Consider the following 19,673-nt stretch of genomic DNA (forward strand, 5'->3'; position numbering starts at 1 on the left):
TTTTACAATAGTAAAATTAATCTATTTAAATAAAAATATTAATTTCTACATTTTTTAACTGTTTCAAAAGAAATAAAATAATATTATAATTTATAATATATTTATAAATATTATTACAATTATAAAATTGATAGAGGTATTACAAGATGACTTGGAATTCATAAGGTCTGGCATAGGATCTGAAACAACTGGATCCTTGTATACATTGGGACAGTTAGTCTGAAAGGAAATTTAACATTTTATTAAAAATTCAAAACTTGTTAAAAATTATATTCCATACTAAATATATAAACCTAAATATATTCTTACCCAAATAACAGCAGTTATAACTTGTACAACGAGTTCCTTAAGAATTTTTGCAGCTTCGATACCACATAACACGGCAGTTAATGTATAGTAACAATCAGATATAGCTTTAAATTGGCTAGGAATAAATTATGATATTTACACATGAAATAAAATATTATATATAAACGCAAATTGTTTATATACATACTCGCACAAGTCATGAATTTCCATATTTTCTGTCCAATCTGTTGGTCCTACACAGTCCAAATATTCATCATGGAGTTCTTGATAACATTTCATATATTTTCTGAATACTATTTCATTCAAATTTGTTTATTATTCTTTCATGTTATGTATACTTAATATTTACACTTCTTAGAGGACTTACTAGACTGATAATTTTCATATACACAAAGTTTACTGTTTAGTACTCTTAATCCTGCTATAAGTTGCATATATAAGTGATCTTCTGGCAAGGGTGTACATGCTTGCATTACATTATCAATTGAATCAAGACTTTCAACTATTTTCCTTTAAAATAGAAAAATAGATCATATATATCATCTTTTATTTACAAATATTTGTCATTTCATTAAGATCACATGGCCTACAAACCTACAAAAATATTCAATGTCCTTGTATGAAGCAATTAATAATATACTTTCTGGATTAATAACTTGTAGTTTAGCCAGGTAAAATAATATCTGGTCCTCATCGCATTTAACTTTTTTATCTAATGCTAATGTGCAATAAATATATTTTAGGTTATCAAACAATAAAATCTTACTAATAAATTAAAAACTATTTACTTTTATGTATAACAATTTTTGTATGAGAAGAATAACTAGTTTCTTCATATTCAATAGTACTGCCTAATTGTGAATAATCAAATTCAGGATCCATGTTATAATCCTCATATATTTCAGTTTGAGCATAGTATTCTGCAATAAAAATTATAAAAATAAAATAAACAGCAAATAATATATGCCAATGTACAATTTCCATGTAATATTTTTCGTTTAATTGTCCTCATTCAAATTCTCGTTGACAAAAGATTAAATTAAAAATTACCGCCACATTATGATATTTCTTTGAAGTTGTCAAGCTTATATTTTAATTTTTATTTAAATATCGATGTATATACTCTTAAACATATGCGCACACATATAACACACACTTTTTATCTTTTTATAAAATTTATATCATAATTACAATTATACATTAAAAATATATTGATTCTTGCATTTTTACACATACATGAATGCATGATAAATGTTTTATATGTTTTCATGGTTATATAAGTATTTTTTGTAAAAATTATGTTTCATTATATGTATGTTTGGAATGTGAAATGCCAATAATACAAATTTCAAATTTAGTCACGTGAAGTTGCCGCAACATGCAACCAATGAAAAAAGCCGAATTTTTCGTATAAAGTCCTTCTATCGTCTGCTAGGTCCGTATTTTTAAGATGAACCACGTTTCTATTTCGTGACCTTCAAGATCTGTATATCAAAATAAAGGTCAAATTAAATCTTTTTTATTTCGACGTAAATTATTAATGATCAGGTGAATTATGTGTATTATCGTTAATTATAAGTTATTTGAGTAATATTATTTCGCTTGTTTATTTACGATTTTTAAATATTTTTAAATGATGTTGAATGTCATGACCGACCTTGTGCTTATTTAGTTGTTTGTTTCGTTTGAATTGGCTTTTAGTGATATTCTTAGCTGACATGAAAATGGTATCATTTAAATGAAATTATCTTGTTAAGTCATAAAAATACTAATCCGAATGTATATGTGCGTATATAGACATACATTTTAAAATAGTATATGTGTCTATTAAGTATAGAACTTTAATCACTTGTTGCTTTTACTTTCTGTTAAATTCTTGGGCAACATAAGTGATTATATTAATTGGATTGAAATTAATAAGAAAAAAAAATAATTTTTATTTTTTTATTAATAATTTTTGTGTTTTTAAAATAAAATAACTAAATAATAAATGGATTTTCTTATGTCAGGTATAGTAAAAAATTATATTTATTTTTATTTAGATTATTTTATGGTATTATAGACAAAAGCAAGAACATATATTATATTAAAAACTAAATATTACATATTCAAGTATTTATTTTATATATATCTTTTATATATATATTTTTAAAATTTTATAATCGAATTATGTTTAAGCATTATTATATAAATTATAAAACATTAACAATGTTTATCAGTATTATATTCATTAATTTACTACTATATACTTGTTATGTTTCTTATCTTTATTTTTATAAGAAATAAACATGTAAAATATATTTTTATAAGAAGTAAAATGTTTACTATTTATCACTTTTATTGTATATTCTTTCTGATGTTGCAAATTTGCATATTTTCTTTGAGTTACAGATATTATGTATGTAAATATATATTATGGATGATTACTACAACATATCTGTTATAGGTAATGCAATGTGAAAATCCTCTACTATTCTAAAGCATAGTAAAAACAACATTGCAGCTGATTAATAAAGACTCATTTATGTACAGATCTTATGTAAAGCTATAGTTATAACTTAAATAATCTATTTATTTTTAACAATGGATTCAATGCTTGCAATAAAGCATTTTTTTGGAAATGCAGTACAAATGCTTATGAGGAAATTTAAGAGCTTTTTACAACATCTATGTAAATGCCGCTATTTGAGGTTTCTCTTGTCTTGTGTAAGTTTTGACATACATGATATAGTGTGTGGATGTAAAAATATCATCAATATTTATCAAATTCTTTTATATCTGATATAAAATTATTGTTATGTTTTTAATAACAACAATCTTTTTAAGTGCGATTATTACTTTAAAAATTAACAAATCTTATGGCAGGAAGTATTTCTCTTATCCATCCACTAGATCATAGAGTTGTAATCCAAGTATGTAGAGTAAGAATAGCTTCAAGCTTTATGTATGTTCATGCAGCAGAACTGTGTAATGTAATACCATGCGTTTTGCACGCTCTGTAGCTTCTTTGTGCCAATAACTTATATTAAGGCTCATGTCAGTCAAATGCTTGTCTATTTACTACGTTTAACTTGTAAGTACTAATCCTCTAGGTAAACATTTTCTTCATAAATACATTTTGTGGAAGCACTGAATTTATAATATATATATAAAGTATTTTTGATTGTGTTTCTTAACTTATTTTGTATTATACTTCTAATAATAAACATAAAAACATATTTCTAATAATAAAACATTCGTTGGAAGTAAATTTGTGTAGCAATAAATATTTGTGCTGTGTTATAATATAAAATAGTGTAATATTGTGTGGAAATGGGCAATTGCTATTAGTGAAGCTTTATTACACCAAATAATCTTTTATTTGTTTTACTAATAATTGTAATTATTTTTGAGATTTAATACTATTTTTAGGCAATAGATAAAAATATGACTGAACGTGGTCCATCTGCAGAGAGCCAGGACTCTCAACAAGTAAGAGTCTTGACTCTAAATAAAGGAGAACATCTTGATGGAATTTTATATAGACTTAAAAAAGGTATATATTTAATATAATTAAAGAATAATCTTATTATTTTTTATTTTGAAATTGAAACTAATTAATTTTTATTTAGGATGGAAAGTGGAATTCAAGCTTGGAGCTTCTCTTCTTGGGAAGACACTTGATGTTTTTACTAATCATCCATTATCAAATGATCAGAAATTTGAAAGACACACATATTACCAGTTACCTTGGATAAATGATTCCGCTAATTTACTTCTAACTTTACCCGGTTCCTTTCATTATTATGTTATGGATTCTGGGTAAGATTTTAATATGCAGATGATTATTTCATAATTTTTATAAACTGTTAATAGTACTGAAAATAATAAATAAAACTGCCATAGTATAATAAATAAATTGTAAATAGTACTGAAATACTATATTAATAAATTTGTTTATAGTACTGAATCAAAAATAAAAGCCATTGCTTCTGGATATTTGATGGTGGATCCTGAATTGAAAGTTGGTGAACGTGGAGAATTATTACCATTAGATTGTATTCAATGTCAAACTGTACTGGCAAAAAGTTTAGGACCCTTTTCCACTTGGGAAAATAAATTACTAGTGGCTCGTAACTCTGGATATAATGTTATACATTTTACACCAATTCAGGTAATTGATATCTTTTATTAAACTTTATTCAATATATAACATCTATAAAAATATGTATATTATAGGAATTAGGATTGTCTAAATCATCCTACAGTTTAAGTGATCAATTAAAATTGAATCCTCTCTTCAATGATGGAGACACAGTAATTACTTTTGACGATATTGATGAATTTATAAATAAAATTCGTAATGAATGGAAAGTAAGTTATATTTATAATCCAAAAGAGTTCCTAACACATAACTATATTTCTATATATCACTTTAATTAATTATAATTCTGTGTTATAGATGTTAAGTATATGTGATGTTGTTTTAAATCATACAGCAAATGAAAGTCCCTTCTTAGTCTCTCATCCAGAATGTACATACAACTGTCTTAACAGTCCTCATTTACGTCCTGCATACATTTTAGACGCTGCTTTATTTGAATTAACAATTCAGGTTGCTTCTGGAGAGTGGGAATTTAAAGGTATTCCTACAGTAGTTGAAACTGAGGATCATTTAAATGTAAGTATTGTATCTTTGTTAATATTTGAGTATTAATTAATTATAAATTTTTTTCTAAAGATACAATATCTTTAAAAAAAATTGATTAAATATAGGATTTAAATGTACAACTGCATTAATTTCTCTAATTTTCAGTCTATTCGTCATGCTCTGCATTCATATTTTTTACCACTTGTAAAAATTCATGAATTGTATATATTGGATATTAATGAAACAATAGCAGAATTTTTAAATTTAGCACGAACTCAAATCCCTCAAGATGTTAATGAATTACCAACAGAAGACATATCAGTAATAAAAGATCCTAAATTTCGTAGATTAAAAGCAACTATAGACATGCCACTTGCTCTTAAAAAATATAATACATATAGGTAGTAATTGTATTTTTTAATATACCGTAATTAATATTTAAAATAATATTATTTAATTCAAGAAACAAATTTGTTTCATAGAGCTGATAGTTTTGATGAGGAAACTCGCTTGAAACGTTGTGCAGAAGATCTTAGAAAAAAATTACAAGAACTTAATGATGTAATTATAAATGAAATTCAAAATCATTTGAATGCAGCTGTTGAAAATACAGTTGCAGGTATACGATATTTTAGAGTGCAGGCAGATGGACCCAGGCTTAAGGAAATTAGTGAAAGAAACCCGCTTGTACCTCGGTAATTTCAGAGTAAAAAACATAATAAAGTAAATATAAATGAAATAAAACAATATTGTTATAATGAATTCTATTTTATAGATATTTTACTGATTATGGAACTCCTAAATCATTAGTTGAAAGAGAAGCAACAATGTTTTCAGAGGCTGGTTGTTATCTGATGGTTCATAATGGATGGGTTATGAATGGTGATCCTTTAAAGAATTTTGCTGATCCTGATTCAAATATCTATATTCGAAGAGAACTTATCGCATGGGGTGATAGCGTAAAGCTTAGGTAATGAAGTACATTGTATTATTAATTGTTTCATTTTTGAATATGTTTTTAAATATTAATTATTATCGCAGATATGGTGAAAAACCAGAGGATTCTCCTTTCTTGTGGGATCATATGACAAAATATGTAGAGCAAACTGCCAAAATTTTTGATGGTATACGTCTTGATAACTGTCATTCTACACCTATTCCTATTGCTGAGGTATATCAATATTTTCATTTTTTGTTTTATTTTTTTTATTTTTTAATAAAAAATTAGTTCGAGTTTATTGATTATAAAATATTAAATTTTTGTCTAGCACATGTTAGACGCTGCTCGTCAGATTCGTCCTGATTTGTATGTAGTTGCAGAACTATTTACGAATTCTGATCAAAAAGATAACATTTTTGTTAATCGTCTTGGCATTACATCTTTGATCAGAGGTATGATAATATTAAATTAGAAGAAATATTTTAAATATTTTTCTTTTTTATGTTTTTTATAAATTGAATTATACTCATATATATAATGTAGAGGCAATGTCTGCATGGGACAGTCATGAGGAAGGACGATTAGTTTACCGATATGGAGGAGAACCCGTTGGAGCTTTTTTGCCATCACGTAAACGACCGTTAGTACCATCTATAGCTCATGCTCTTTTCTTGGATCAAACTCATGATAATCCTAGTCCAATCGAAAAACGAAGTGTTTTTGATTTACTTCCAAGTACTGGACTTGTATCAATGGCATGTTGTGCTAGTGGAAGCAATCGAGGATATGATGAATTAGTACCGCATCATGTAAGTCTTCTAAATTTGCTAGGAAGTGCAATAAACAATAACAGAAACAAAATTTATATATTATTGAATGAATTACAAAATTATAGATTCATGTTGTTGATGAAACAAGACAATATGCATCATGGACAGATGATGATAATTTGGCAGATGGTATAAAATTTGTAAATCATCAAAACGGTATAATTATAGCTAAAAGGGCTTTGAACGAACTACATTATACTCTTGGCAAAGAGAAATTTTCCCAAGTGAGTATATTTATATAATATCTCATAAAATCATATTAAAATTATTATTCATTATTTTACTAACTTATTTTACATTTTTATAGGTATTTGTTGATCAAATGGATACTGATGTAGTTGCAGTAACAAGGCACTCACCTTCTACTCATGACAGTGTCGTTTTAGTTGCCTTTACAGCATTCAAACATCCTGACCCTAATGCTAATGATTTGAGAAGATATATAAAGCCATTAAGAGTAGAAGGTGTTGTAGAAGAAATCATTTTGGAAGCTTCATTATCACACAGTGGAACAAAGTAAAACATTTTATTTTATTATATAATGAAATTATATTAATTAATTTATTTTATAATATAATGAAAATATAATATATAACATATATACATATATATATATATATATATATATATATATATATATATATTTATATATTAAATATAATGTGAGTAATAATAATGTTATATTCTAGAAATGGTACATCTCCATTTCTTTATCCGCAAAAGTTTGTTAAAGATGAAAATATCATAAATGGAATGTCTGAATATGTTATCAATTTAAAAGAACATATTCAGATTTGTGATTCTACTATGTTAGAAAAAGTTGATTCAGGAGATCCTAAAATAACACAGCTTAACTTTATCAATTTTATACCTGGTTCTGTCATTGCTATTCGGTAAGAAATTGTAAAACTTACTTTATTATATATATATTTATATTTTATAATTGTAACATTATTATAGGGTATCTCTTCATGCTAATATAAAGCCTGCTCTGGCCAAACTTCAAAACACTATTTCTTTAATCACATCAAACAAAAGCTCAGACTTGCGAGTTATTGTATCTCGCATGGATCTTGTAGATTTAAATAAAGCCATCTATAGATGTGATCAAGAAGAACGTGATGAAACTTCAAATAAATTTGGGGTATATGACATACCTGGTTATGGACCTTTAGTCTATGCAGGATTACAAGGTAAATTAATATAATAAATTTTGTATGTAAAATATAATGAATGAATATAATATATTTACATTTTTCTGCATTTTCGATTAGGTGTTATGTCTGTGTTAGCAGATATTCGACCAAACAATGATCTTGGTCATCCTTTATGTGCTAATTTAAGACAGGGAAATTGGTTGATGGGTAAAAATATTATCATATTTTGAATTATTATAATATTTATAACATATAAATCATCTATATTTTCATAAATGCAAATCATTACTTATATTTTATATTACATTAAACAGATTATATTTGGCAACGACTTAAGGAAGATCATGGCACTAAGGCTCTTGGAGAATGGTTGGAGGAAGTAGCTGAACCATTTAAATTAATTCCCCGTTATTTAGTACCAAGCTATTTTGATGTAGTTGTTACTAATGTTTACATAACATTATTAGAACAATGTTATGCTTTAATGTCAAGGTATCTATGTTTATGTTATTGCATTAAAAAAATTAACTTTTATTAAAATAATATTTTAGTTAAAAACTATTACATAATTTTGATTATAGTTTTGTGAAGAATGGTTCTACTTTTATTAAAATACTATCTTTAGTCTCAGTACAAATGGGAGGTATAGTAAAATCAGCCCAATTACCAGACTTATCGCCAAATTTAGATCCTCCTAAGCCAAAAGTGATACAATATAATGGAGAAACAGAACAACTATGTTTGACATTATCAGCAGGTCTACCACATTTTACAGTAGGATACATGAGAAATTGGGGTAGAGATACATTTATTGCTTTAAGAGGTTTACTCCTTTTAACGGGTAGACATCAAGAAGCTAGATTCATAATCCTAGGTTTTGCTGGTACGTTACGACATGGTTTAATGCCAAATCTTTTAGATAAAGGAAAAAATTCAAGGTAAAATATATAGATAATCATTTATTTGAAAATGTTGAGATAAATACATATTTAATGTTTCTATTGTATGTAAGGTATAATTGTCGCGATGCCTTGTGGTGGTGGTTATATACTATTCAATGTTATATTCAAGAAGTTCCGAATGGTTTAAAAATTCTATCTGATAAAATTTCAAGACTCTTTCCCAGTGATGATTCTCCTTCATTACCAGCAGGACAAGTTGTATGTTGTTACTTTTAAAATATCTTTTATATATTTCAAAAAAACATTAATATAATATGATCAGTAAAACATGACTTAAATACATGTATATATATATATATATGTTGCAGGACCAACCTTTATATGATGTTATACAAGAGGCACTTATGGTACATTTTCAAGGACTTTGCTTCAGAGAAAGAAATGCTGGAAAACAAATTGATGAGCACATGACTGATAGAGGATTTAATAATCAAATTGGTGTGCATCCAGAAACAGGTTTTGTTTTTGGAGGTAATGATGCTAATTGTGGAACATGGATGGATAAAATGGGATCATCTGAAAAAGCTGGTAACAAAGGAAAACCTGCTACACCAAGAGATGGCTCAGCTATAGAAATAATTGGTCTTAGTAAAAGTATTTTGAGTTTTCTAGCTGAACTATATAAGCAAAATCTTTTCCCTTATGGCAGTGTTCAAAGGAAAAATCGTGATGGTAGGAATAAATATACAGTTTCATAAGTAGGATCTATAAGATATTATATTTTTTAATATATATTAAATAATATTTTATTTATATTATATAATAGGATCTGTAGTAACTTGGAGTTATAAACAATGGGCAGATAAAATATCAGCAAATTTTGAAAAATATTTTTACATAAATGAAGTGCCCACAGAAGGTGAATTAAAACCTGAATTAATTCATCGCCGTGGCATATTTAAGGATAGTCATGGAGCCACACAGGAATGGGCAGATTATCAATTACGTCCTAATTTTCCAATTACTATGATAGTTGTAAATATTTTTTGTTTTATCTTGAATCAGATAAGAAAGATACAATTTTTATTATACATGTTAAATTAATAAACTCATTATTCTAAAGGCTCCAGAATTGTTTAATCCACATCATGCATGGACAGCATTGAAGAAAGTCGAAGAAATTTTATTAGGACCATTAGGAATGAAAACATTAGATCCTGCAGATTGGGCATATAATGGTTATTATGATAATTCAAATGATTCTAATGATACTAAACTTGCACATGGATGGAATTATCATCAAGGACCAGTAAGTTAACTAGCATTATTAGTAGAATCTTTTATATTATATTCTTAGTATTTTTGAAAGAGTATACGAAATATTGCTTTTTAGGAATGGATTTGGCCAATGGGTTATTTTCTTAGAGCTCGTTTATATTTTGCCCCATTAGTTGGGGGTGTAGATGAATTGCGTCGCACGATTGAATCAACTGAAATTATTATTTCACGACATTTTGTCGAAGCATCTACAAATCATTGGCGTGGTCTTCCTGAACTTACTAATAAGGATGGAGAATATTGTAGAGATAGTTGTCGAACACAAGCATGGAGTGCTTCATCTATACTAGAGGTCTTTTTACATAATCATATATATTTATTATCAAAAAAACTTAATTTTTTTATAAAAATATCTTTTACAGGTTCTCCATGATTTAGATAAAATCAAACAAAAATTACAATCTGAAAATCAAGATTCAATAAATTGATATAATTTTGCGTGTGTTCACCACCGCCGGCTACACTTAGAATGTTTAAACTTAGAAAAAAAAAGTAGAATTAGAAAAAAAACTGATCACGAAAAATTACATATTCTTGAGAAGGTAATAGTAACACAATGCACGGAGACACACGCATATAATAAACAGCACGTTAATTTAAAAAACGCACTGCCATGCAGCACTATAACAACTTTCCCTGTAGTTGATGAAGTTTTTTCGTCAGAATCTAAAAATATAGTAATAGGAGATAATATAGAAAGTAATGATGGATCAAAAGTAAGAAAACAATATAATTCTAATTCTGAGAATGGTTTGGAAACAATTGAAACTTTATTTAATGCAACAGAAATGTCTATATCTCGTGACGCGGATGTTACTTATAAAACTGCACAATTCGTTCGTGAAAATGAAATATCTGCAAATTATTCTCAAAAATATTTCAACGCAAATAAGAGCATAAATGTAGATAAAACTGATATAAAATCTTCATCGCCAAGTGATCATGTTTATGAAGAAGTTGGAAGAATTAAAAAGCCACAATACTGGCCTGAATTTGATATTTTAGATTATTATGAGAAATATAGTCCTACAACGGCAAAGACTTTAATAAATACTCTTCTTTTACCAAAACAAAGAATATGTAAAGAATGTGCCAGTTCAAAATATAGTCCAGTATACAGTGATCAATACATATACAAGAAAAAACCTTTATATGCTAAAGAAGTTATTCTTCATCATCTGAATGATATATATTATTTTAAATATTCTTTACATGAAATGAAACGTGATACATATTTTTCAGAAGACAATAATATTCAAGACTGTATGCCATTTTATAATTATTCTAAAACAACAAAATCAGGCATATTTTACTTATGTGGCCCACCAAAAGATATATTTGATCTTAAAACTACATTGGATCCAGAGATTATTATAGTATCTAGTACTGTTAATTTAGTCAATGATGTAGTAAATACACAATTATATCATCGTTATATAAATGATAGATATACACGAATATCCAATAATGGATACATACCCATGACTTTTGAAGTAAACCATGACAGCATCCTTAGCACCATAAAAAACATAGGATATGATACAGATTTACAAAATTGGATAAATTATCGTAATAATGTTTTGCAATCATGCACTTCAAAACAAGATGAATTAACATTGCCTGAACACCATCCAAATAGATCAAGTCTATTACTATTAGAACCGTTATTATTAATGCCAGATTTGACAAGTCCTAGACAAAGGCAAAATAAGAATCGTATCTCACATACAGAAAATATGAAAATAATCAAAATAATTATTGCTTATACTTTATCGTTTTTTATATTAGCTATTATTACGTTCTATATAGTATATTTCACGTAGATATTAAATATTACTTGCAATAATATAGAAAAAAAAAGAAAAAAATATTGGGAGATTTTTATGAATTAAATGCAAATTTATAATTTTATCATATGTTAATTGTTATGTTTTGTTAAATTTATTATAGTTTTAATGTAATTAAACTTGTTTACATGCTTCTTATACAAAAATTTATTATACACTTGCTTTGATAATTAGTCATGTGAATGTGTGATTATGCTCACACTATTCCTATTCTATGTGGCATTGTAAGAAAATTAAATAAACTAAAATACAAATCATATTTTTATTTAATTATATTACTTATTAAGTTTCCTTAATTTTCTTCTTAAATATCTAACTAAAGGTATAACAAATTAGGACTGTTTTACTCTACAATCTACACATATTTTTATTATTGTTAAAAGTAAATAACTATACATAATAGCAGGTAAATGCAAGCTTTTTTATCATACTATTATATTATTACAAAACACAATTTTCATGGTAGCAAAATGTTATCCTTTTTAGCTATAATCAATTAATAAATTATGAATTACAATAGTCCAATATAAATTTGATTACATTTGCTATAATTAATTAATTTTTATGTATTTTAAATATTTATTTTAAATATCATCAAACAATCCTTTAGGTGCAGGTCCTACACGGTTTGTATTTGTTGAAAATGATCTTGCATTATCTGAATGTACATCATACAAATTATCAGTTTGATAATTACGTTCAAAGTGACTATTTGCACCATATGAATTTATTTCAGAAGTTGTACCAACATAGTAATCTGTTGAATCGAAATCACGTAATAAACCAGCCCCTGCTGATTCCACAGATTCATCTCTTTTTAAAGAACGTACTAAAATAAATGTAAATAGAAAAAATAAATCATATGAAGAATTTTTCTATATTGACATTTAACATTTATATTGTACAATAGTTATAATTACCTGTATCCATATTCTGTCTAGATGATCTGTAACGAGAAGAATTTCCAGTAATACTGAAACGTTCTTGGAATTCACGTCTTCTATACATAGAATCTTCCGCTCTTTGTCGCTTACGTCTTTCTGCATAAAAATAAAATATCTCTATTAAATTATTAAACTATTACTTAATTACTTAATACTAAATTATTACTTAATTTATATCTAAGAATAAGAATAAAAATAAGAATAAGAACTGGAACAAAAATTTACCTCGTATAATAAGTTCTCTTCCTTCTTCTACGAGATCTGTGGTAAATTCGTCATCATCAAGAAATTGTTGAAATCCTAACATTGAAAGTAATCTACTTCCTAAACTGAAATACGTTGCCAAACAAAATCCTAATATTGCCATTGGAAAATAGATATTAAATCCATCAGATATTATGGATATTACATCCATATGACCCATTATCTATAAAGATATAAGAAAATAATATAGATATTATTATGATGTATATTTATTATTACGATTAGATCTATTTACCTGAGTATAATGTGTTTCTAAAATATGCGTTTTTATAATATGAGAATCCATATGAATAAGTCCCAAAAAGTTAAGACACATAGGTGGTGTTAAGCGACATAACATCATGCCACTAAATATTAAACTATACTCATTCGTTTGATGGTGTGGTGCCAGATAATATAAATTTAAAACACGAATTTTTAAAACTGTTGAATAAGCACAATAGCAAAGATAAGCAATGATGAGTGTAGATAATACCTAACATAAGAAAATTATTTATATTATCATCCATTACAAAGAAGAATTTCATTATAAAAAATAAATAAGATTATTTACCTCTATTGTAAAGTAATCATAATTTTCTTTAGCTATATTAACAAATTGTGCAAATAATGACAGAACAGGTGATTTATTAAAAAATGTTACTTCTGACCATACAACAGCTGCAGATAAACAAGCAGCACAAATAGCAGCAATCTTCTTAACATAACTTTTAATAATACATTTCCAATACCATTCTGTAATTATATTTAAAATTTTATATCAAAATTATATATAAAATTTTATATGTAAATGTTTTCATATTGAAGTATTAAAATTTTATATATTATGGATATAAGATATTAAATGTATCAATTTACTAGATTTTATATTCCTTACCAATAACTGGATTGTAAATTATTCGAAGAGGGAATGATCGATGTACAGGAAATGTTGGTTTAAATCTTCTCTCATGACTGACTTGGTTTTTTTCTACATCTTCCAAATGAAAGATTTTATCCACTGTAATGCCCCACAAAGTCTCTACACGTTGCAGTGTTTGTAAAGCTTTAATAGTCTGAAGGAAATGAACATCATTTATAAAAATATATGTTTTTATATGTATTAATATATGCATAAAAAAAGATAATACAAAACCTCTCTATGCAATCGAATTAAAGATTTTTCTGAGGGAGTATCAGTTGGTGTATCATCTGGTAACTGTCTTCTATTCATTCTATCTTTTAGTTCAGCAGGTATTTTTTGAAAAATTGTTTCCAGATTAGAATGATATGGGTGCCCTGGTCCAATAGATATTGTGGCAACTTGCAAGGACTAGAAAAAAAATTCTTTTCTGTGATATTATTGTAATTTCTTAAAATATTTATTATAATTCATTATAGGCAAAAAATATACCTCAAGTATGTCATCTACTGTTTCTTCTGCCTCACATTTATCTGAACTTAATTTAGCTATCTTAAAATAGCTATAATGTAAAGTATATCCAGGTTTACTAGTATTCCATAATCCACGTGGTACTTCTACAAGTGCATATCCCAAAAGTAATACTAATAAAAATAAACCCCATGTATTTGATGCAGAGGAAGCAATAGCTTTTAACTTTTGGCTAAAAATATAAATTTAAGATTATAACATCAAAAACTTTTTTAGTAAAGATTCTAGTGCGAATGCATTCCTTACCCATCAAGATATAATCCAGGCTTTAATGCAATGTATATTAATAAGATACCACAGATGAATAAGTAACTTCCATAATAAATCGCGTTATCAATAAGTGCAGATTTTAGCTTTCCTTGTACTGTAAAATCACCTGCTTTTATATAAGATTGCATTAAAGGAAGTATTAACCATGTTAAACATTGTGATGTCCAATAGACAATCTTCCATAATTTTGGGAATACATGTTCTGGTATGTTTGGTAAAGGATCTTTGCATGTATGAAATGGAGCATTTGCAGTATTATTTGCATTTTCATTACTTGAGTTATGTATGTACTGTTCCATACATTGTCTAAAAACAGTCTGAACAAGACAATTTTATTTATTATTTTTATTAGAAACTAATGCATGATTAATACAAATTATCATATCTATTATATTTCAATATAAAAATCCAATATATATATCCCTTACCGAAGAAACATCTAATGGTAATATAAATACTATCAACAGTGAAAAGTACCATGCAATAAGCACTGAGATTGTAACAATAATATGCTGTCTATACACATTTCCATATTTATATAATAGAGTTGCAGCTAGATAGAAAGCTATAGCAATCTCTATCAAAAATTGGTCAAGAAACATTTTTGTATTATATTATTTATATTTATTTGTATTATACAACAGCTAATGCTGTACATGCCTGCTAAGGCATTAATATTCTATTTATCTTGATCTGGTTTGTTACTTATTTCTTGACTTTCTTTCAACTTTTGTTCTGCTTCTTTCTGCATTCTTTCTAATTTCTCCAAGGTGACAGATTTTAAAGGTATTACTTTTGGTTTACAAAGTATATAGTCTGTAGTTTCCTCTTGATATAACAGCCCTTGCTTAGGAATAATTATATCAACTTGTTCAGCAATTTCATCAACAGATTCTGACATTTTTCTTTGAATTTCATGAATTTTACAAAAAGTAGTTTTCAAATGTTCCACAAATTATTTAAATAAAGCGAAAACAAAATTTGTTAACATAAAATAAAATGTCACATAGCATTTACACAAGAAGTGCAAAATAATTACTTTATAATCATATTTTATAAACAGTTTAATTTTAAAAAGTCTACATATTTAAAAACCATTAATTTATATAAGACATTAAAGTAAAATATAAAATCATGACACGAAAAAATAATAAAAGTTCACAAACTCAAATAATTCACGAATCACTGTATGTGAACTCGGATTAAAATAATATCGATACAGATACTGCTCGAAGAATTTATTTTTGTTTTTATATACTTTTGTCACTTTAAAATATAAATATATCACATTTTATTACGTTAATATCAATCACAAATGCATATACTGCATAATAAAGAATATCGACGTCACAATACGTCACATATGCTCTGAATGGTTCGCAATAACTATACCTCGTGTACGAACGCATGCGCAAATACAAATATGCCTTTGGAACAAAAAGAAAGAAAAAGAGCAAAGGTCACAAATTGTAGTCGTTATAAAGTATTTTTTTTAAGAAATAATGGAGTTAAATACATTTAGTACAAAAATATATACACATTTTATATTATAAAAAGTATCAATACAACTCAGTCTTATACTCTATTGTATATATTTTTAATACACAAAAATATTTATTTGAAATGCAATCACATTTAAAAATATATGAAAAATTAGATTTTTTCATATTTTCAGTTTTCTTTTTCTCTCTCTCTCTCTCTCTCTCTCTCTCTCATTTTTTTTTTCTTTTTTTTTTAATAATATACTCATTCCACAACGATAGCAATAAGTATATTCGTAATGGAATGTACATTTCAAATTATCAAAATTATTACTTTATAAAAAAACACTTATAGATATATTTTATACAATCATTACTAATTAACCGTCAATTATTAAAGAAGTTAATAATAAAAATATATATACGTCATACTTATTTAAATATTTACAATATTCATATTGCATTAATAAAGAAATAATAGAGATTTAAATACAAAAACAAACCATATTAGTATTATAAAATGCATATATAAAAGTCAAAATATTAATAATGATAATTAGTAGAAATTAAATATTCTTATTATTCATTCTACAAGAATTTAACAAATCCTCGTTCATAAAGAAGATAAATTTAACCAGCCTTTTCATGGTTATATTTTGACGGTGTAGAACAAGCAAAGTGTTTAAAATTTTCTTTCCAATCAGAAAGTGGAATTTCATCGTCAGATATTAAAAACTGTTCATTGTAATAAAATTTCTGTTTAACTGAACTACTTTCCATTAGATTTGTTGTACTATTCATGGAATAAGTTTGATATCCAGTGTCTTGAACTATATTAGAAGCACTTTGTCTCTCAGACATTCCCAAAAATATATTAGTTTTGTGCGAAGTGCAATTCTCCAATTTATAAGTTTGACTTAAATCAGACAAATGTTTCATCTCATTAATATTATTATGATATTTATCTTTATCTTTAATCATTTCATTTTTTGCATTGTCTTTGATTAAAGATGTAGAATTTTCCATTACTGAATTCATTTCTACAGATATGTCTGTTTTCATGTTCTCATGACCATTATTTGATGGATTTAAATTTTCTTTGTTTATGTCTGAGTTATGTGAAAATAAAACTATATCTAAAAACAATTTATAAACCATTGATTGTATATGGTAATTATGTTTTTAATATATAATCTCTTATAATATTTTTTATAAGAAATTTACCTGATACTTCATTATTTTCAGAAACTTTAATATTTTCTGTAGACATCTCTATGCTTTGACTAAAATCTAATTTTACTGCTGAACGGGAGCGAGTTTTCATATTTTCTACTGATGTATTCCTTATATCAGGTATAGAAGATATATTAGGTGATAGATTTTCAGAATTTTGTATAGGTGTTCCATGACGCTGCATCTTACGTGAAAGTTTCTATGAATAAAAAATTTAACTTTATATATTATATTTTGTAATGATTTTTTTCTGTATAGAGAAGTTATAAGAAAAGTACAATGTTTAAATAATTGTAAGAAATATACTGTTAGAAATTTAAATTACCCTTAATGGTGTGCCACATATAAACATTCCGCTTTCTGGAGGACTCTTACAGAATGTTAAAGAAGTGTTCATTTTGATTGGTGAAACTAGCAAAGAACTTTGCTCTTCATCTTCAAAACACTCAGTGTGATTGAAGAATAATTTTCTCCTTAATGAACTTGTACTTAAATTTGCATCATCACTATCTACATTTTGTTCCTAATTTTGCATACAAAATATTCGTGTAAATTATAGAACAGATGTTTTAACATAGAAACAAGATAAAATATATAAAAATATCTATTTCACTCTTAAATATCAATATACCTCGTTAAACGTAAAATAAGGTTTTAAAGCTTCTTCAACATTTTGAGGCAATTTTGGAGGAAGAGATAAAATTGTTTGGCATGTACCTAAAAATAATCAAATAATTATGTTGAAATGAATATTATTTATTTATATTTAATACCATCTTTTTTGGTTGTTTTAAAAGAATCTTTAATTATATTTGATTTATCAGTAAGCCGTTTAGGAGTATCCATTTTAATGTCTACTTTATATTCTTTTCTTTTAGATTCCCATGGGCTTGGTATTATTTCATTTGTCATAAAAAATTTATCAATTGCCGCCTGAGCCTTTAGTTCAATGTCTGGATCAACATTGTGTATTTGTTCTATAGGAAATTCTTCTATTTCTGCTGGTTTTATTAGAGCTAATTCCTCTACGCTCCATGCAAATTCAGGTGATTGTTGGGAATTAGAAATCTTTAGAATAAGAAATAATATAATTTATATTATTATAGATAGCCTACCACTAACATGATTAATCTTCTTATATAATAAACATCTTTTATCACCTTATTAAAAACAGTTGGACTGATAACAGACATGTGCAATCTATTTGTCAAATCATTTTCAAATGGATTCCTTGCAATGAACTTCGTTAATCCTGATGGTGGTGTTATATGATTTGGTAAATTTGTAAAACGACCTGCATTCTTTTGATACATTGTTTGTTTATATTTATTTTCATTTTGTTTGATTGGAGATTCGTATATTCTCTTACTATTTATTAGAGTACCATCATATTTAATTTTGTTTGGTGTTGATAGCTTTGACTGACTCATTTCACTAAAATTGTTTTTAACTGTGCAAACGTCTACGTAATTTTCCGTAATAAAGAAAAAGAAAGACATAAAACATTAAATTTAACTCATAAAAAATTGAAGTCTATCAACGAAGAATTGAATTCAACTAATGCACACAATTGCTACTAATTGTTACTAGTTGAACGTCAAATAAACTTTATATTTATAACAACAAATTCATAATCTTTATATGATGTTAATCAAATAAAAAAAGTGAATTATACTATGAAACATTATAGAAGACACAGTTTTTAAGGAACAGTAAGGATCAGTGAACGAAATAAGTTATATGAAATAATGGCACATATAAATAAAATGAATTCTAATATGCATTTGTCAATTTAAGTTAACGATTATTACGTTTTAATTATGTTTGATAATTATTAAACTTAATCAAATTTTTTTTTTTATATATTCTCCAAGTATTTAACAACAATATATGAATTATTTGAAAACCACCACGAATCTGTTTTCTCGTTTGAAATTCACCAATAAACTGCAGCATAGTAAATAAAGGTATTCATGGATTAGTGCATTTTGAAGTAACTAGGGTTAAATGTAACTGACTTTAAAATGTTGTCTAATCAAAGAGTTTCATTTTAATATATATGGTATTTTTAATAAATTAGCATCTTCATTCTTTAA

At 26.3% G+C, this 19,673-nt stretch overlaps 4 protein-coding genes across 4 annotated transcripts; 1 reads left to right on the top strand and 3 right to left on the bottom strand.

Moving 5' to 3' along the window:
• Window positions 1-45: 45 nt before the first annotated feature.
• Window positions 46-3,310, bottom strand: LOC124424096. Its single transcript, XM_046962643.1, has 7 exons — window positions 3,289-3,310; window positions 1,098-1,229; window positions 904-1,027; window positions 677-819; window positions 497-602; window positions 310-424; window positions 46-219 (listed from the first exon to the last, which is right to left on the bottom strand). The coding sequence occupies exons 2-7, from the start codon at window positions 1,189-1,191 to the stop codon at window positions 91-93; spliced, it is 711 nt and encodes a 236-aa protein (XP_046818599.1). The 5' UTR covers window positions 1,192-1,229; window positions 3,289-3,310; the 3' UTR covers window positions 46-90.
• Window positions 1,913-12,212, top strand: LOC124424093 (glycogen debranching enzyme). Its single transcript, XM_046962640.1, has 27 exons — window positions 1,913-2,318; window positions 2,701-2,755; window positions 2,842-3,015; window positions 3,721-3,844; window positions 3,921-4,110; window positions 4,252-4,462; window positions 4,528-4,662; window positions 4,751-4,969; window positions 5,105-5,340; window positions 5,422-5,634; window positions 5,715-5,909; window positions 5,981-6,110; window positions 6,208-6,331; window positions 6,423-6,688; window positions 6,775-6,933; window positions 7,017-7,225; window positions 7,399-7,602; window positions 7,670-7,902; window positions 7,984-8,073; window positions 8,181-8,358; window positions 8,448-8,804; window positions 8,879-9,026; window positions 9,137-9,500; window positions 9,595-9,803; window positions 9,892-10,077; window positions 10,162-10,398; window positions 10,469-12,212. Exons 3-27 carry the CDS (start codon window positions 2,893-2,895, stop codon window positions 10,532-10,534), a joined length of 4,806 nt encoding a protein of 1,601 aa, XP_046818596.1. The 5' UTR covers window positions 1,913-2,318; window positions 2,701-2,755; window positions 2,842-2,892; the 3' UTR covers window positions 10,535-12,212.
• On the bottom strand, window positions 12,006-15,601 carry LOC124424094 (LMBR1 domain-containing protein 2 homolog). The gene is made up of 10 exons (XM_046962641.1): window positions 15,292-15,601; window positions 14,840-15,180; window positions 14,555-14,765; window positions 14,297-14,473; window positions 14,039-14,216; window positions 13,715-13,896; window positions 13,397-13,636; window positions 13,123-13,324; window positions 12,874-12,993; window positions 12,006-12,782 (listed from the first exon to the last, which is right to left on the bottom strand). Exons 1-10 carry the CDS (start codon window positions 15,463-15,465, stop codon window positions 12,538-12,540), a joined length of 2,070 nt encoding a protein of 689 aa, XP_046818597.1. The 5' UTR covers window positions 15,466-15,601; the 3' UTR covers window positions 12,006-12,537.
• A 167-nt stretch (window positions 15,602-15,768) lies between these two features.
• LOC124424095 (protein aurora borealis) lies at window positions 15,769-19,627 on the bottom strand. The gene is made up of 6 exons (XM_046962642.1): window positions 18,738-19,627; window positions 18,351-18,645; window positions 18,209-18,294; window positions 17,903-18,100; window positions 17,569-17,776; window positions 15,769-17,480 (listed from the first exon to the last, which is right to left on the bottom strand). Exons 1-6 carry the CDS (start codon window positions 19,074-19,076, stop codon window positions 16,975-16,977), a joined length of 1,632 nt encoding a protein of 543 aa, XP_046818598.1. The 5' UTR covers window positions 19,077-19,627; the 3' UTR covers window positions 15,769-16,974.
• Between the last annotated feature and the right edge of the window lie 46 nt (window positions 19,628-19,673).

This window comes from Vespa crabro, chromosome 5 (genome assembly GCF_910589235.1).
Source record: "Vespa crabro chromosome 5, iyVesCrab1.2, whole genome shotgun sequence".
In the NCBI taxonomy this organism is placed as follows: Eukaryota; Metazoa; Arthropoda; class Insecta; order Hymenoptera; family Vespidae; genus Vespa; species Vespa crabro.

What these genes read in the sequence shown, in the direction of transcription:
- LOC124424096 (XM_046962643.1), bottom strand. Translation starts at nt 1,191, where the DNA reads ATGGATCCTGAATTTGATTATTCACAATTAGGCAGTACTATTGAATAT. An exon ending in GACATTGAATATTTTTGTAG is followed by an intron (nt 820 to 903) that starts GTTTGTAGGCCA and finishes TCTATTTTAAAG; the next exon opens with GAAAATAGTTGAAAGTCTTG. An exon ending in ATATGAAAATTATCAGTCTA is followed by an intron (nt 603 to 676) that starts GTAAGTCCTCTA and finishes TGAATGAAATAG; the next exon opens with TATTCAGAAAATATATGAAA.
- LOC124424093 (XM_046962640.1), top strand. Translation starts at nt 2,893, where the DNA reads ATGGATTCAATGCTTGCAATAAAGCATTTTTTTGGAAATGCAGTACAA. An exon ending in AGAAACCCGCTTGTACCTCG is followed by an intron (nt 5,635 to 5,714) that starts GTAATTTCAGAG and finishes TCTATTTTATAG; the next exon opens with ATATTTTACTGATTATGGAA. An exon ending in GTGCTTCATCTATACTAGAG is followed by an intron (nt 10,399 to 10,468) that starts GTCTTTTTACAT and finishes TATCTTTTACAG; the next exon opens with GTTCTCCATGATTTAGATAA.
- LOC124424094 (XM_046962641.1), bottom strand. Translation starts at nt 15,465, where the DNA reads ATGTTTCTTGACCAATTTTTGATAGAGATTGCTATAGCTTTCTATCTA. An exon ending in ATGATTACTTTACAATAGAG is followed by an intron (nt 13,637 to 13,714) that starts GTAAATAATCTT and finishes TTCTTATGTTAG; the next exon opens with GTATTATCTACACTCATCAT. An exon ending in TAGACAGAATATGGATACAG is followed by an intron (nt 12,783 to 12,873) that starts GTAATTATAACT and finishes CATTTATTTTAG; the next exon opens with TACGTTCTTTAAAAAGAGAT.
- LOC124424095 (XM_046962642.1), bottom strand. Translation starts at nt 19,076, where the DNA reads ATGTCTTTCTTTTTCTTTATTACGGAAAATTACGTAGACGTTTGCACA. An exon ending in GTCCAACTGTTTTTAATAAG is followed by an intron (nt 18,646 to 18,737) that starts GTGATAAAAGAT and finishes CTTATTCTAAAG; the next exon opens with ATTTCTAATTCCCAACAATC. An exon ending in TGAAAATAATGAAGTATCAG is followed by an intron (nt 17,481 to 17,568) that starts GTAAATTTCTTA and finishes AATTGTTTTTAG; the next exon opens with ATATAGTTTTATTTTCACAT.